At 42.5% G+C, this 18,170-nt stretch overlaps 1 protein-coding gene across 2 annotated transcripts in view; it reads left to right on the top strand.

Annotated features, from left to right (window-relative positions):
- The window catches only part of LOC132830158 (importin subunit alpha-7), a 105,053-nt gene that overhangs the window by 73,222 nt on the left and 13,661 nt on the right, over window positions 1-18,170 (top strand). For both annotated transcript variants that reach the window (XM_060847690.1, XM_060847689.1), the window contains 6 exons: window positions 2,573-2,661; window positions 3,157-3,256; window positions 3,481-3,644; window positions 5,684-5,762; window positions 6,049-6,174; window positions 16,145-16,272. In XM_060847690.1, coding sequence (XP_060703673.1) covers window positions 2,573-2,661; window positions 3,157-3,256; window positions 3,481-3,644; window positions 5,684-5,762; window positions 6,049-6,174; window positions 16,145-16,272 — 686 coding nt within the window. The remainder of the gene's footprint in view (window positions 1-2,572; window positions 2,662-3,156; window positions 3,257-3,480; window positions 3,645-5,683; window positions 5,763-6,048; window positions 6,175-16,144; window positions 16,273-18,170) is intronic.

Here is an 18,170-nt window from a genome sequence, read left to right as displayed (position 1 = left end):
TGGCTATCTTTGTACACCAATTAATAAATATGCACAGGAAGGTGCAGCAAGAAATTAGGAAGGGAAGAGGATTTTATTCTGCAGTCGGCAATTACTACGCTGCAGTCAGAACTAAGAATGTATAAACTTATTGATACAACCCAACAGAGAGGATTTTATCTCTATGCTGTGCCCTTGTGAAAATTCAATCAAATTTGAATAAACCTATTAGCACAGACTGAACACTCACCATATCACATGATTCACCTCTTAAAGAGCCACTGACCCCACTTGATATACACCAGCAACAATAACAGATTTGAATTCAAAATTAGAGATATCTTACTGCAGTTATGTAGGGCTACATTGAAACCACACATGGAGTAATGTTTGCAGTTTTAGTTTTGCTTCCTAAGAGAGGATATGCCTGCCATTGAGCAAGTGCAGCAAAGGTACACTAGGCTGATACTTGGGATGGCAGGACTGTCTTGTGAGGGGTGATTTGTTTGACTGAACCTGTATTCTCTAGAGTTTAGAAGAATGAGAAGGGATCTGATTGGAACGGATAAAATCTTAACTGGGCTGAACTTAAAGAACCATTGACCCCCATGCAAATAATATGGGAAGTGACCTATTTATGTTTTGCAGATAACCTTACTGTATTGCGTTGACTATTTTATAGTGGTTTGAAGTACAAGATATTATGTACTACTATTGTTATGGACCAGGCCATACACTCTTAAAATATCTTAAGAAAGTAGCCTAACTTTTATGTAGTTGTTTTTAAGGAGGTGTGAGTGGATATTCCAGGAGTGATGCAGCTGACGCAACCACTTAGTTTTATATAAAACAGAATTTATTTGCAAGATTACTGAATGAAACACAAACAAAAGAAATCAGAATATAGAACAACTTAACCATTTAAAAACCCAGTTGACTCTCTCGCAACTTAATGATGCTGTTCCAAATACTTGCAAATTCCCATAAACATCCCCTTGGCAAAAAAAGTAAATTCAAACACAGGTTCTTACAGAAGAAATGTCAGAGAGAGAGGATCAGCATGAAACTGTTTCCTGGACCAGCAGCCTAAAAAACGACAACCGACTGCCTGCTAAAACCAAACCAAACCCAGAGAAAAGCTGAGCTGGGAGAACTGGCCACTCCCCTTTCATTATACAAGTGTTGTTTTGTTTAAACTTGAAAACCTTTTGCCTGAGGCAGTATCTGCTAGCTATCATCAAATTGGCCCTGAAACCCATCCAAACCAGATACAGAACTTCTGCGTTTACAACCCCTCTCAGAAAAGAAACCAAGGACAGAATAACCTTGTCAAAGGAGCAGCATCATTACACTGTCATAGCCACATTGTCAAGGTCTTCAAGAAATGTTCACTGTGAGATCAACAATCTCCACATCCCTCCTCCCACATTAATGACATAATGAGTCATCAAATCTCATTAAATTTCACAAGGTGTTACAATTCTTCTTGTTTTCCAACCTGGTTTTTAAGTTCCCCCTCAAGAACCAGTCCATAATGTATGTTTCGTTAACTGCTTTCATTCTGGTCCATCAACTCCCTGTCTTATGTCTACAGTCCCCTGAATTCTGAAGCTGCAGTCTAACTACAAGCTTAACTTGGGTCTTCACTGACAGCTACCCAAATCAAACCAGTCCTGTCCTTTTTTCTTCACATTTCAATCTTGTTCAGTTGCATCAGCCAAATATTCATGCAGGATTTTTAGCCCTCTCCTTTTTCTTATGTACACTGAAGTATTAATGCTTACCAACTTCTTTCAAGCCTCTTGAGCATTCTCTAAATAGAACAATTTGCCTACTTCCTAAGTCCTGATTCCAGTACTTAAATGCTTACTAAGTGGTAAGACTACCCTGAGTCCTAACGGCGCAAAGCTATCCTGCTGCTTTTGACTCCTCACTGACTCCCCTACTAGTTCAGCTGCTTTTGCAGTCTTCCCTGCCTTCCTTTACTGACTAAGTTGACTGCAGTAATTGTTGAATTGTCCTGCATGACCTACACAAATGTTGCAATAAACCTGTTCTCTGTTGCTGGGTAGAAACATATATTGCCACATAGAAATTCTCAGAGCTGAGTGTGCTCTGAAACTCGCAGTTACTGGCTTTTGAGCACAAAATCCTTTAAAAAGAGGATTTGTCTCACTTGACTTGTGCCTCTTCTGCTGAAAATTATTTGTGGTACATCAACTACACCTTATAATTACTATTATAACGGCTGTTTTTGAAAAAGATTGATTGAAAATTTTGTTTTAAATTTCTTTTAGCCTCTGCCTGAAGGATAACAATCCTTGCTTCTCTAGTCTTTTTACCTAATTAAAATCATTCATCTCTGTTGCCATTCTATAAAAGTCTAACAGTACTCTTACTTAAGCAAAACAATGTATTTCCTAAAATTGTGATCTTGTGCTGAAGGAATAAATTGATTTCGGCATTCTCTTTAACCTCTGTATCTTTTGTTGGAAAGAATAAGTGAATAATGGTTTAGTCACTACAACTTTATTGGATGTGAGTTAATTTGAAATAAGTGTCTGTACTTTAAAGTTTAAAATGTTTTTTCTAGGCTGTATGGGCTTTGGGAAACATTGCAGGTGATAGTGCAGTATGCAGGGACTTTGTCCTCCACTGTGCGATTCTTCCACCATTGTTACAGTAAGTCTTTGAATTTTCAGAGATATTCATAATTGTATTTAAGTGTACATCATGAGCATTGAAAGAGGAGAAGAAAGGTTTTGGATTTGCTTAGGCTGATAAATCTTTTTATGGAATCTATTCCACTGAAATAAATATTGCCATTTTAGTAGTTTGGGTACAAAATAACTCTGGCATGTAGAATGATGATTATGGATCAATATCAGTTGTACTTTGACAAATTATGATTAGATACAAATACTTAACATATATTCTTAATTGTCCCCCCCCCCCCCCCGTCAAATGCTATTGTATGTTAAACTATTAATATTAATGGATAAACAGCTGTTATAATTTTTTAAGTGTATGCATTGTTAAATTGGAAAAGTTGTTTGAGTTAGAACTTTACGTATGATTTGGTCTAGAGCACACTATTTACTTGTTATCTAATTATATATTGAATTGGATTCAAGCATCCATCTGGTATTTTGTTTTAGATTTATGCTTTTCCTGTAGGTTATTAACAAAGCCTAATAGGCTCACAATGACAAGAAATGCTGTTTGGGCACTGTCCAACTTATGTAGAGGCAAAAATCCACCTCCTGATTTTGAGAAGGTAACTGTCTTCTGTTACGTTGTCTGTTACATTTGTGTTAAATATATATCACTGTGATCTTTAGCCTCGATTAGTTGTAATGTTTCTGTTTTTGACAAATTGATTTTTCTGTACAAAAATGTTATGCTATGAGGTGGGTAGGTTGAAATCAATAAGTTTAGATGTTCATCTTTAATTTGCAGAGCATCTAAAATATAAAGATCTCTACCTTTTCTTATTTACAGGTATCTCCCTGTCTACCTGTGTTGTCCAGGCTACTGTTCAGCAGTGATCCTGACTTGCTTGCTGATGCTTGCTGGGCATTATCTTACCTGTCCGATGGACCCAATGAAAAAATTCAGGCTGTTATTGACTCTGGGGTTTGTAGGCGATTAGTGGAACTCTTAATGTAAGTATATTTTGATATGGTGGTCATCTTTGTTTCTTATTTGTTGTGGATTTGAGAAATATACTGAGAGGTCGATTCAACCCTTTATAAGCATTTTTGAAAGTTTGAGGTTTTTGACCAGGTGAGATAAGATGATTTGGCTCCTGCTTTTATCTCCTTTTTGGTTTTTTTTAAAGCATGTAGCTATCACACTTCAAGATTTAATTAAAAATGTAGTTAACGAGATGAAAATGAACAAGACAGTCACAAAGATTTTCTTGCGTGAAAGAAAGAGGAATTTCATTATCTATTAGCTCCAAGAAAAATAATAAAAATATAACAAAATTTACGCAATTTGAAAATCCTTGGAGTCTTTGTGGTGTTAGTTTTTTTTACCTCAGAGCACATTGGTTTAATCATTGATTGGTATCCTCAGCAGTGGGTGTAGTTTGTAGACATCCATGAATTTTTAGTTTTTTCAACAGGCACCATCTTTTGAAATGATGAGCAACAGGGGAGAGAACATTTCCTTGCCCTTACCAAATCATTTTTTTTTCTCTCTTTTTAAAAAAAAATTCCATTCAAGAGATTTAGATATTGCTGGCTGGGCTATCATTTATTGTCCATCCCTAGTTCCCTGCAGAATGTGATAAGCTGCCATCTTGAACTGCTGCAGTCAATTTGGTGTAGGCATATGCACAATGCTGTTAGGAAGGGAGCTCCAGGATTTTGATCCAGTGATACTGAAGGAGCAACAATATATTTCCAAGTCAGGATGGTGAGTAGTTTGGCAAGCAATTTGAAGGTGGTGGTGTTCCCATATATCTGATGCTCTTGTGCTTCTAAATGGAAATAGTCATATCTTTGGAAATGTTATGCAAGGACCCTTAAAGAATTTCTGCAGTGCTTCTTATAGATGATACATTCTGTTCCTGCTGAGTGTTGGTAGTGGAGGGAGTACATGTTTGTAGATGTAGTCCCAATCAAATGATCTGCTTTATCCTTGATGGTAATAAGCTACACTATCCCGACAGCACTCACGAAGTTTTACTGTTGAAAAGCAACTGTTGAAATATAGTTCAGTGTGCATTCTGGAGTCTGGCTCCATTGTTTCAAGCTGGCTAACTGTTAGGTGAATCTTTCATTCTGCTAATATATGAAATAACCATACAATTGTATATTAAACCAAGCAATACAGATGTGATTTCTTGAAGTCTGATTCAGTTGCTTTATTTTTGATGTCTTTTGATAAAATGTTAACTTCAGTACAGATAGTTAAAAATCACACAATACCAGGTTAAAGGCCAACAGGTTAATTTGGAAGCACTGGCTTTTATCAGGTGGTGTGAAGGAGCAGTGCTCTGAAAGCTAGTGCTTCCAAATGAACCTGTTGGACTATAGCCTGGTGTTAAAATCAACGAGGTTCCAGCACCACCTGGTGTTGTGTGATTTTTAACTAGAAATTGATGGCTTCAATTTGCCACCATTTGTGACAACAATAGGCTAGCCAAAGGTTTGAATTTGAATGTCAATTATTAGACTAAATTAGAAGTTTACAAGGAAAAAAACATAATTGTCACTGTACGCAACCGTTTTCCTGACCATTTTCATCAATGTATAGTTGCAAAACAGATTCTATTTCTAACATGTTGATTTGTAGAGGTATATTGTGTGTTTTTCTGTATTTAATCTAGAAGTGTTGTGTCCTCTGAATGCATAGGTGGTCAAGATGATGGTTTGCTTTATTGCTGCCAGTTTTGATGAGGTATAGATCAAGGATTGTTTCTGATGAAGTACCTTCCTTCTCCTCAACATCTTCCTTAGTGATACAGAACTTGGGCAATTTTCCCACTTTTGAATTGACCTGTAGCTTGGTGTTGGAACACTAAACTGCTGTGCTGAATCCCAATACTTTGGACTTTTTTTAAACAATTATTCTAAGGAGTATTTCCAAACAAAGCGTGTTAAAATTGTTCTCTGTGATTTATGTTAAATAACTATTAAAGGTGAAATGTTGGAGGTATAATTTCTGATCAGTTGTTTTGTCAATTTCTTCATAGGCATAATGATTATAAAGTTGCATCACCAGCATTAAGAGCTGTGGGTAACATAGTAACAGGTGATGATGTCCAGACGCAGGTAAGTTCAGCAATGAGTTGTGCATCTGGAGTCAGTAGTAAATCAGTTATTTTCTCTGTTGGCTTTAGGTTAAATTAATTGGCATTTTTTAGTTATCTAATATGAATGAAACGCTGAGGAAGCAAACCTGTTGGAACGAAGTTGTTCTACTGAAGCTTTAGATTGCAGAACCTTTCCCCCCTTCAATTATTTTAAGTTAATTATTTTAACACAGAATAATTTACTACAAATTCACTGAACTTTATTGCAAAATATTGTTTAAATTCTTAATTTTTGTCTTATCTAGGTCATTTTAAATTGTTCAGCCTTGCCATGTCTTCTACATTTATTAAGTAGTCCTAAAGAATCCATAAGGAAGGAAGCCTGTTGGACTATTTCAAACATTACAGCTGGAAATAGAGCACAGATTCAGGTATTGCAAAGCTAGTTTCCACTTGAAATCAAAATATATAATTAAAGACTGTGTTCAACATCTGTTTGAAGTAGTTAATTTAAATGCTGTAAATTGCTTGAAGCTGCCATGCAGCGCTTTGCCAAGTGGCAGGAGCATTTTGATTGATCAAAAACATTTCAAGCACATTTACTGTCAGTGAATTTTAAATTCTGATGAGGGTGCAGTTTGTTTAAAAAAAATCAGATGTTTCCAAATTCCTATTACAAACTTTCCTACTTCAGTGCATTTCTCAGTAATATGCTAGTAAAGAACATCATGTAGTCTACATTTCCCAGAAGCTGAAAAGGCTCCATGTGTGTAATATTGTGGAATTGCTAAGTAGAGCAATTCAGAAGAAACCATTGCATTTAATACCTACTTGCTTCTGAATTTTTAGGTTTCTACCATGTTACAGTGTTCTAATTAAGTTCCTGTTTGTCTTTTCCAGAGATGGCATTGTTGATATAGGGACTTTAAAGAACACTTTTTCAAAATTACCAGATAGTATCGTGATAGTGTCAGCTATGGATCAAAGGTAGACCTTAATCTACAAGTTGTCATTTTGTAGATTCAGATCCCACTCTAGCACTGTGAGCACAAAAATCAAAGCTGGCATTCACCTTCAGTGCTGCGAATGTGTTGCAATGCCAGAAGTCTCATCTTTTTGATGAGGCATTCCACTGAGGCCCTGTCTGCCCCTCAGGTGGACATAAATGTTACCATCTTGCACTTTGGAAGAAGAACAGGGGGGGTGTGTCCATTGTCAGCAAAGATGCCCCGGAGCTTACAACTGCTTGCCGTTTCAACACTCATCCGGCTTGGTGGCTCTGTGGTTAGCGCTGCTGCCTCACAGCGCCAGGGACCCAGATTCAGTTCCACCCTCAGGCAATTGTGTGGTATAGAACAAAGAAACATAGAAAAATACGGCCCTTGATGTTGCGCCGATCCAAGCCCACCTAACCTACACGAGCCCACTATCCTCCATATGTCTATCCAATGCCCATTTAAATGCCCATAAAGAGGGAGAGTCCACCACTGCTACTGGCAGGGCATTCCATGAACTCACGACTCGCTGAGTAAAGAATCTACCCCTAACATCTGTCCTATACCTACCACCCCTTAATTTAAAGCTATGCTCCCTCGTAATATCTGACTCCATACGTGGAAAAAGGTTCTCATGGTCAACCCTATCTAAACCCCTAATCATCTTGTACACCTCAATCAAGTCACCCCTAAACCTTCTTTTCTCCAATGAAAACAGCCCCAAGTGCCTCAGCCTTTCCTCATACGATCTTTCTACCATACCAGGCAACATCCTGGTAAACCTCCTCTGCACCCATTCCAGTGCCTCCACATCCTTCCTATAGTATGGCGACCAAAACTGCACACAATACTCCAGATGCAGCCGCACCAGAGTCTTATACAACTGCAACATGACCTCAGGACTCCGGAACTCAATTCCTCTACCAATAAAAGCCAGTACGCCATTTGCCTTCTTCACAGCACTATTTACCGTGTTGTCAACTTTCAGAGATCTGTGTACATGGACACCAAGATCCCTCTGCTCATCCACACTACCAAGTATCCGACCATTAGCCCAGTACTCCATCTTCGTGTTACTCTTACCAAAGTGAATCACTTCACACTTAGCTACATTGAACTCGATTTGCCACCTTTCTGCCCAGCTCTGCAGCTTATCTATATCCCGCTGTAACCTGCCACATCCTTCCTCACTGTCAACAACTCCACCGACTTTCGTATCATCCGCAAACTTGCTCACCCAACCTTCTAGCCCCCTCCTCCAGGTCATTGATAAAAATGACAAACAGCAATGGTCCCAAAACAGATCCTTGCGGAACAGCGCTAGTAACTGCACTCCAAGATGAACCTTTATCATCAACTACTACCCTCTGTCTTCTTCCAGCCAGCCAATTCCTAATCCAAACCTCTAACGCATCCTCAATGCCATACCTCCGTATTTTTTGCAGTAGCCTACCATGGGGAACCTTATCAAACGCCTTACTAAAATTCATATACACCACATCTACCGCTTTACCCCAGTCCACCTCCTTAGTCACCTTCTCAAAGAATTCAATAAGGTTTGTGAGGCACGACCTGCCCTTCACAAAACCATGCTGATTATCCTTGATCACATTATTCCTATCCAGATGTTCATAAATCCTATCCCTTACAATTCTCTCTAAGACTTTGCCCACAACAGAAGTGAGACTCACCAGCCTATAGTTACTAGGGTTATCCCTACTCCCCTTCTTGAACAAGGGAACCACATTTGCTATCCTCCAGTCTAATGGCACTATTCCTATAGACAACGAGGACATAAAAATCAAGACCAATGGCTCTGCAATCTCCTCCCTTGCTTCCCAGAGAATCCTTGGATAAATGCCATCAGGCCCAGGGGACTTATTATTTTCACCCTTTCCAGAATTTCCAACACCTCTTCCCTACATACCTCAAAACCATCCATTCTAATTAATTGTGACTCAATATTCACATCGGCAACAATGCCCTGTTCCTGAGTGAATACTGATGAAAAGTATTCATTCAGTGTCTCACCAATCTCTTCAGCCTCCATGCGCAACATCCCGCTACTATCCTTGACTGAACCTATTCCTACCCTAGTCATTCTTTTATTCCTGACATACCTATAGAAAGCCTTTGGGTTTTCCCTAATCCTACCAACAATGACTTTTCATGTCCCCTCCTTGCTGCTCTTAGCTCTCTCTTCAGATCCTTCCTGGCTACCTTATAACTCTCAATCGCCCCAATTGAACCTTCACGCTTCATCTTTAAATAAGCCGCCCTCTTCCCTTTAACAAGGGATTCCAATTCCTTATTAAACCACGGCTCCCTCACATGACCCTTTCCTCCCTGCCTAACAGGTACATACTTATCAAAGACACTCAATAGTTGCTCCTTGATCAAGCTCCACATATCGATTGTACCCTTCCCTTGAAGCCTACTTTTCCAAACCACACATCCTAAGTCATGCCTCACTGCATCATAATTTCCCTGCCCCTAGCTATAACTCTTGCCCTGCAGTGCACACTTATCCCTCTCCATCACTAGAGTAAAAGTCACCGAATTGTGGTCACTGTCCTCAAAGTGCTCACCACCTCCATTTCTAGCACCTGGCCTGGTTCGTTACCCAGAACCAAATCCAGTATGGCCTCACCTCTTGTTGGCCTGTCTACATATTGTGTCAGGAAACACTCCTGCACACACTGGACAAACACCAACCCATCTAACGTACTCGAGCTATAGCTTTCCCAGTCCCCCATAACAACCACCCTATTACTTTCACTCTTCTCCTGAATCATCCTCGCAATCCTTTCTTCTACGTCTCTCAGTCTATCAGGAGGCCTGTAGAAAACTCCTAACAGGGTGACCTCACCTTTCTTATTTCTAAGCTCCGCCCAAACTACCTCAGATGGTGAGTCTTCATCCATCGTTCTTTCCACCGCTGTAATACTATCTTTGACAAGCAATGCCACACCTCCCCCTCTTTCATCCCCACCTCTGACCCTACTAAAACATTTAAACCCTGGAACCTGCAACAGCCAATCCTGTCCCTGTTCTACCCATGTCTCCGTAATAGCCACAACATCGAAATCCCAGGTACCAACCCACGCTGCAAGCTCACCTACCTTATTTCATATACTTCTCACACACACTTCAAGCCACCTTCCTGTTTACAGGCACCCTCCTTCGAGATCGATGCCATGTTCCTAACCTCCCTACACTTCAGGTCCTGCACCCTAAAGCTACAGTCTAGGTTCCCATGCCCCTGCAGAGTTAGTTTAAACCCCCCAAAGAGCACTAGCAAACCTCCCCTCAGGTTCAGGTGTAGACCATCCTGTTTATAGAGGTCCCACCTTCCCCAGAAAGAACCCCAGTTATCCAGATACCGGTATCCCTCCCTCCTGCACCATCCCTGTAGCCACGCATTTAACGGCTCTCTCTCCCTATTCCTCGACTCTCTATCACGTGGCACAGGTAACAAACCAGAGACAACAACTCTGTCTGTTCTAACTCTGAGCTTCCAACCTAGCTCCCTGAAAGCCTGCCTAACAACCTCATCCCTCTTCCTACCTATGTCGTTGGTGCCAATGTGGACCACGACTTCGGGCTGCTCCCCCTCTCCCTCAAGGACCCGGAAAACACGATCAGAGACACCTGGGAGGCAACATACCAAACGTGAGTCTCTCTCGCCCCCACAAAACCGCCTATCTGTGCCCCGAACTATCGAGTCCCCAATAACTAATGCTCTGCTCTTCTCCACCCTTCCCTTCTGAGCAACGGGGACAGGCTCCATGCCAGAGGCCTGAACCCCATTGCTTACCCCTGGTAAGTCGTCCCCCCCACAAGTATCCAAAACGGTATACTTGTTCTTGAGGGGAAAGGCCGCAGGGAGTCCCTGCACTGGCTGCTTCCTCCCAGTCCCCCTCACTGTCACCCATCTGTCTGCAATTTTTGGAGTAACTACTTCCTTAAAGCTCCGATCTATGACCCCCTTTGCCTCCCGAATGATCCGCAGTTCATCCAACTCCAGCTCCAGTTCCCTAACACGGTCTTGGAGGAGCTGGAGATGGGTGCACTTCCTGCAAGTGTAATCAGCAGGGACGACCATGGCATCCCTCACCTCATACGTGTTGCAAGAGGAACATTGCACTGCCTTCACTGCCATCCCTCTAAAAGTAACCTTTTTAAAAAAAAACTTGGTCTAAAGTGGTGTTTGCGCATTCTCTCCTGTCTGCATAAGTTTCCTCCAGGTGCTCCAGTTTCCTCCCACAATCCAAAGATGTGTAAGTTAGATGGATTTACCATACTAAATTAGCCATAATATCCATGAATGTGCAGGTGAGGTGAATTAGCCATGGGAATTGCACGGTTATAGGGATAGAATAGGGGGTGGGTCTGGGTGGGATGCTCTTCAGAGGACTTGATGAGCCAAATGGCCTGCTTCTACACTTAGGGATTTATGATTCTATTCTGTGTTTTCTGGCCAATATTTCCATCTCAGGCTTGCAGCAATGCTCTAGCGAGGCTCAGCACAAACTGGAAGAGCAGCATCTCGTTTTCTGCTTGGAGCTCGCAATTTTTAGGGCTCCACATTGAGTTCAATAGTTATAGAGCCTGATCACCACCACCACCTGTGTTTTTCTATCCATTTCCACACTCCAGGCCCTATCATGATGCAGCTCACTCCAGTTACATGCTCTGCCCCACTCCCAGCTCCACACCTATATCAGGTCCTAGATCCCAGTCCTGCTGGGATTTTCACTATCCCCCCTGCCAGATCTCCCCTTCATTGAGGACGAACGATGAGTCCTCAGCAAAGGCCTTAGCATCATCTCCCTCCCTCCACACATCAACGAATTCAATACACGTCATGACATCAAACACTTCTTCCACCACCTCCACCTCCGAGCTTACTTTTTTAATCAGGACTCCCGCCCACTTTCCAAGGAGCTCTTCACTCCCCTCCAACACACTTTATTTACCTGGACATCCTGTGCTGCCTATTACCCGCCCTCGATCTCTTCATTTCCAACTGCTGCCAAGACATTAACTGCCTCAACCCGTCTATCACCCTCCCCCGCTCCAACCTCTCACCCTCACAACGCGCAGCCCTCCACTCTCTCCACTCCAATCCCAAGCTCACCATCAAACCAGCGGATAAAAGGGGTGCAGTGGTAGTGTGGCGCACCAACCTCTACACTGCTGAAGCCAGGCGCCAAACTCAAAGACACCTCCACCGACTGCTCTCTCGGCCATGACCTCACCACCCCATCACCAAACCATCATATTCCAGACCATACGCAACCTCATCACCTCAGGAGATCTCCCACCCACAGCTTCCAACCTCATAGTTTGGGGACCCTGCACTGCCCGATTCTACCTCCATCCCAAGATCCACAAGCCTGACCCATTATCTCAGCCTGCTCCTGCCCCATTGAACTCATCTCCACCTACCTTGATACTATCCTATCCTCCCCAGTCCAGGAACTCTCCACATACATTCGGGACACCATCCACGGCCTCCACCTCCTCCAAGACTTCAGTTTTTCCAGCCCCCAATATCTCGTCTTCACTATGGACATCCAATCCCTTTACACTTCCATCCGCCATGACCAGGGCCTCCAAGCCCTCAGTTTCTTCCCCTCCCAACGTCCTCACTAGTACCCTTCCACTGACACTCTCATTCGTTTGGCTGAACTGGTCCTCACCCTTAACAATTTCTCTTTCGAATCCTCCCACTTCCTCCAGACGAAAGGGGTAGCCATGGGCACCCGCATGGACCTCAGCTATGCCTGTCTCTTTGTTGGCTACGTAGAACAATCCATCTTCCGTAGTTACATCAGTACCACTCCCCACCTCTTCCTCCACGACATTGATGACTACATCGGCGTCACCTTGTGCTCCCGCGAGGAGGTTGAGTAGTTCATCAACTTCACCAACACATTCCACCCTGACCTTAAGTTCACCTGGAGCACCTCTGACACCTCCGTCTCCTTGCTGGACCTCTCCATCTCCATCAATGACGACTGACTCAACACTGACATTTTTTTTCCAAAGCTACCGACTCCCACAACCACCTGGATTACTCCTCTTCCCACCCTACTTCCTGCAAAAATGCTATCCCATGTTTCCAATTCCTCTGCCTCCACCGTACTCCCAGGAGGATCAGTTCCACCACAGAGCACACCAGATGGCCTACTTCTTTAAAAACCATAATTTCCCTTCCCACCTAGTTGAAGATGCCCTCCAACACATCTCATCCACATTCCACACCTCTGCCCTCAAACCCCATCCCTCCAACCTCAACAAGTCAGAACCCCCTGGTCCTCATCTTCCACCCTACCAACCTTCACATAAACCACATCATCCACCGACATTTCTGCCTCCTCCAAACGGACCCGACCACCAGGGATATATTTCCCTCCCCACCCCTTTCTGCTTTCCTCAAAGATCATTCCCTCCGTGACTACCTGGTCAAGTCCACACCCCCACCCCCCCCCCCCCCCCCCCCCCAACAACTCACCCTCCCGTCCTGGCACCCTCCCCTGCCACCACAGGAATTACAAAACCTGCACCCACACCCCCTCCCTCACCTCCATCCAGGGCCTCAAAGGAGCCTTCCACATTCATTAAAGTTTCACTTACACATTCACAAATGTCATTTATTGTATCCGTTGCTCCTGATACGGCCTCCTTTACATTGAGGAGACTGGACATCTTCTCACAGAGCACTTTAGGGAACATCTCCGAGACACCCGCACCAATCAACCCTGTTGCCCCGTGGCCCAACATTTCAACTCCCCCTCCCATTCTGCCAAGGACATGCAGGTCCTGGGCTGCCTCCATCCCCACTCCCTCACCACCCGATGCCTGGAGGAAGAACACTTCAGCCCAGGGCATCAATGTGGACTTCACCATTTTCCTCATATCCCCTCCTCCCCACCTTACCCCAGTTCCAAACTGCCAGCTCAGCACCGTCCTCATGGCCTGTCCCATCTGCCAATCTTCCTTCCCACTTATCCGCTCTGCCCTCCTCTCTGACTTATCACCTTCACCCCCACCTTCACCCACCTATCGCACTCTTAGCTACCTTCTCCGCAACCCCACTCCCCTTCCCATTTATTTCTCCACCCTGGAGGCTCCCAGCCTCATTCCTGATGAAGGGCTTAGTTTTTTCCTGTTCCTCGGATGCTACCTGACCTGCTGTGCTTTTCCAGCACCACTCTAATCTTGACTCTGATCTCCAGCATCTGCAGTCCTCACTTTCACCACAGCTCACTTTCAATTTTCACCAACTTATGATCCCCATCACCAGCTTTTCTTTCTCCCTGGCATACTATCAAACATCTCTTAACCTAACTGATGTTCTCTCCATCTCCATTTATCGGCTCAGTCCTTTTCCCCTGCACCCACCCCACATCTTCAGTATATCTGCTGCCTTTTCCTAGCTACTGTCCATTCAAAAGAAGGATCACAATGTTAATTCTGCTTTCCTTTCAGAGATGCTGCCAGACCTGCTGAGTTTCTCTAGCAGTTTCTGTACTTTATTTCGATTTCCAGCATCCACAGTTTTTGTTTTATTTTGGAGTATATTTCCAATTTCCTGGCTAATTACATAAATTTCATTCACAGATGTGACCATCACTGGCAAAGTTAAAAATCACGCAACACCAGGTTATAGTCCAACAGGTTTAAATGGAAGACACAAAGACCCACATGCACACATATACATATACGTTTGTGAGGTGAATTTGTACTTGCAGAGTTACGTTGTACTTTGCTCAAAAACTGCATGAATTCATGTAAAACTCTGTTATCTCACTTTTTAGATTAGAATCATTCTAAACATCATGACACAGACATAGAACACAGGGCCTAACACCTTCAACATATTGTCTAGATAACACCAATTGTTACAAAGTTAAAAATCACACAACACCAGGTTATAGTCCAACAGGTTTAATTGGAAGCACACTAGCTTTCGGAGCGATGCTCCTTCATCAGGTGATAGTGAAGGGCTCAATTGTACCTATCACCTGATGAAGGAGAGGTAACTAAGAGTGCAATAGGTGGGGGTGAAGGTGATAGGTTGGAGAGGAGGGCGGAGCGGATAAGTGGGAAGGAAGATTGGCAGATGCGACAGGCCATGAGGACGGTGCTGAGCTGGCAGTTTGGAAGTGGGGTAAGGTGGGGGGAGGGGATATGAGGAAAATGGTGAAGTCCACATTGATGCCCTGGGTTGAATTGTTCTTCCTCCAGGCATCGGGTGGTGAGGGAGTGGGGGTGGAGGTGGCCCAGGACCTACATGTCCTTGGCAGTGTGGAAGGGGGAGTTGAAATGTTGGGCCACGGGGCGATAGGGTTGATTGGTGCAGGTGTCTCGGAGATGTTCCCTATCACCTGATGAAGGAGCGTCACTCCAAAAGCTAGTGTGCTTCCAATTAAACCTGTTGGACTATAGCCTAGTGTTGTGTGATTTTTAACTTTGTACACGCCAGTCCAACACCAGCATCTCCAAACCATGACCAATTGTTACAGTTAACATGAGAATGCAACTTTTAAAAAAAAAAGTTTTGTGATTTACACATGAAAGAAGTGAAACTATCATGATATTTGAACAGCTGAAAGACTCAACAATCAAAGTATTTTTCAATGTATAATTTCAGTTACATCATACTATAAACTTTTACTATAAATTCTGTGTCTTACAATTGTATCCTCCACAACCACCTGATGAAGGAGCATCGCTCCGAAAGCTAGTGTGCTTCCAATTTAACCTGTTGGACTATAACCTGATGTTGTATGATTTTTAACTTTGTACACCCCAGTCCAACACCAACATCTCCAAATCATGATCACTGGCAAAGGCAGCATTTATTGCCCTTCCATAGCTGCTGTTCAAAGTTGGTAATGAGCTGCGTTCTTGAACCACTGCAGTCCATTTACTCTAGGGAGACCCACAATTTTCTCCTTTCTAGCAGTTGATACAACTGAATGCTTGCTAGGCCATTTCAGAGGGCAGTTAAGAGTCAAACCACATTGTTGTGGGTTGGGAGTCACATATAGGCAAAACTAGGTAAGGATAGCAGTTTCCTTCCCTAAATGATAATAGTGAATCAGATTGTTTTTTATGACAATTAACAGTGGTTTCATGGTGATCATTTGACTTTTAATTCCAGATTTTAATTTTGTATCTCTACCAATATCACAGGGCAGATTATCTGGTCAGTTCCTGTTTCTGGAATCTTGTTTTGTGTAAATTGGCTGCCATACCTCTGACTTTGGACTAGCACCTACTCTTCAAAATAACGTCTACTGCTGTAAAGTACTTTGGGATAGCCTGTGATCATGAAAATGCTATGTCAAAACAAGTCTTTTTGTTCACTTCTTTGAAACATTTTATTTTCAAGGCTGTAATAGATGCAAACATCTTTCCAGTGCTGATTGACCTTCTTCAGAAAGCAGAATTTCGGACAAGAAAAGAGGCAGCATGGGGTATCACAAATGCAACTTCTGGAGGAACGCCAGAACAAATTAAGTGAGTAAAATAAATACTTCATTTGTGTGCCTTTTATTCACTGTTTCTGTTCAATATTTTTCTTAATAAATTGTGAAATATTTTTCATGTACTACTTAAATTTTGTAGTTTTTAATGTTCATTTCCCATTCAAGGGATCTAAGCTTTCTCCTTTTTGCAATATTGTTTTGAACATACAAAATAAAAGCAGAAGTAGATCATTCACCATTAAATAAAATCGTGGCTGATCTGTTTGTGTTTTGAATTCCCCATTCCCATCAATAACTTTTGATTTTCTCTGCCTAGCAATCTATCCATCCCTGTCTTAAAGATACTCAGTGATCCTGGTTCTACCATCTTCTGAGGCACAGAGTTCCAAAGTTGCACAGCCTTCTGAGAAAAGATTTCTCCTCACCTCTGACCTGAAAAGGCAACGCCTAATTTTAAAACTGCCCCCTAGTCCTGGACTGACCCACAAGAAGAAATGCCTTTTCCATACCCAACTTGTCAAGGTTAATTAGGACCTTATACACCTCAGTCAGTTTACCTCTTACTCTTCTGTATTCTAGTGGAATCAAGCCCAACTTGTCCTAAGTATCCTCCTAAGATAATCCACACATTCCAGGTCAATCTAGTAAAGGTTCTCTGCATTATTTCCAATGCATTTACTTGCTTCCTTAAATAAGAGACTAAAACTGCACACATTATTCAAGACATGATCTCACCAATGTTTAGGTGAAGTGTAGATATTGTAATGAAGGATAGCATCCTATTAACTTTCTTGATTACGTGCTGTACTTGCATACTGCCCAAGAGTCCAGCACAGACAAAGATCAGTCCACATCAGAAACAACCACCTATTCAACTCCCATTTTTTCAGAGTTTGACCCATTGCCTTGTATGCCTTGGCATTGCAAGTACACATCTAAATACTTCTTAAATGTTGAAGTATTCTTCCTCTATCACCCTTACAAACAGAGAGTTCCAGGTTCCCACCACCCTATGAGTGAAAAAATATTTTGCTCACAACTCCTCAAAACTTTTGCCCATTAACTTAAAACTATGTTCCCTGGTCATTCACCCCGTTCATCAAGGGGAAATGTTTCTTCCTGTCAACCTTATCTATACTCTTATAATTTTATGCATCTTAATCGTATCTCCTATCCATCTTCTCTGCTGTGAGGAAAACAACCCCGATCTGGCCAATTTCCCTTTATAACCGAACCTCTTCAGCCCAAGCAGCATCCTGTCAAATCTCCTGTGCACCTTCTCCAGTGCTATTATATCCCTTGAAAAATATGGACTCCGGAATTGCACACTACCTCCTTGCTGTGACCTAACCAATGCTTTTGAACTCTATGCCTCAACCAATAGAGCAAGTGTTCTATTTGCCTTTTTAACTACTTTATCCACCTGTTCTGTTATGTTATGAGTCTAGTGTACATGCACACCAGGGTTGCTGTGATCCGCCCAAGGACCCTACCATTCTTCATGCATTCACTTGCTTTGTTTGTCCCACCCAAGCGCATCACCTCATTTATATCAGGATTGAATTCCTTTTGCCACTTATTAGCTCATCTGACCAGCCCATCTATGCCCTCTTGTAGTCTAAGGCAATCCTCCTCACTATTTACTACACCACCAATTTGTGTATCATAAACTTATTCACTTATCTTCCTGCATTCAAGTCTAAATCATTTATATAAACTACAAATAGCAAGAGCCATGATACTGACCTCTGTGGAACCCCACTGAATACAGACTTCCACTGACCTCTCACCATCACCTTCTGCTTCCTGCCACTCAGCCAAGTGTGGACAAATTTGCCAAATTTCCTTGGATCCTTTGGGTTCTTATTTTTGCTATCAGTCTCCCATGTGTGACTTTATCAAAAGCCTTGCTGAATCCCAAGCACTGCA

The sequence above is a fragment of the Hemiscyllium ocellatum genome, chromosome 30 (assembly GCF_020745735.1).
Source record: "Hemiscyllium ocellatum isolate sHemOce1 chromosome 30, sHemOce1.pat.X.cur, whole genome shotgun sequence".
NCBI classification, from domain to species: domain Eukaryota; kingdom Metazoa; phylum Chordata; class Chondrichthyes; order Orectolobiformes; family Hemiscylliidae; genus Hemiscyllium; species Hemiscyllium ocellatum.
The sequence above is the reverse complement of the archived record's forward strand: the minus strand, read 5'-3'. Positions and strand labels throughout refer to the sequence as shown.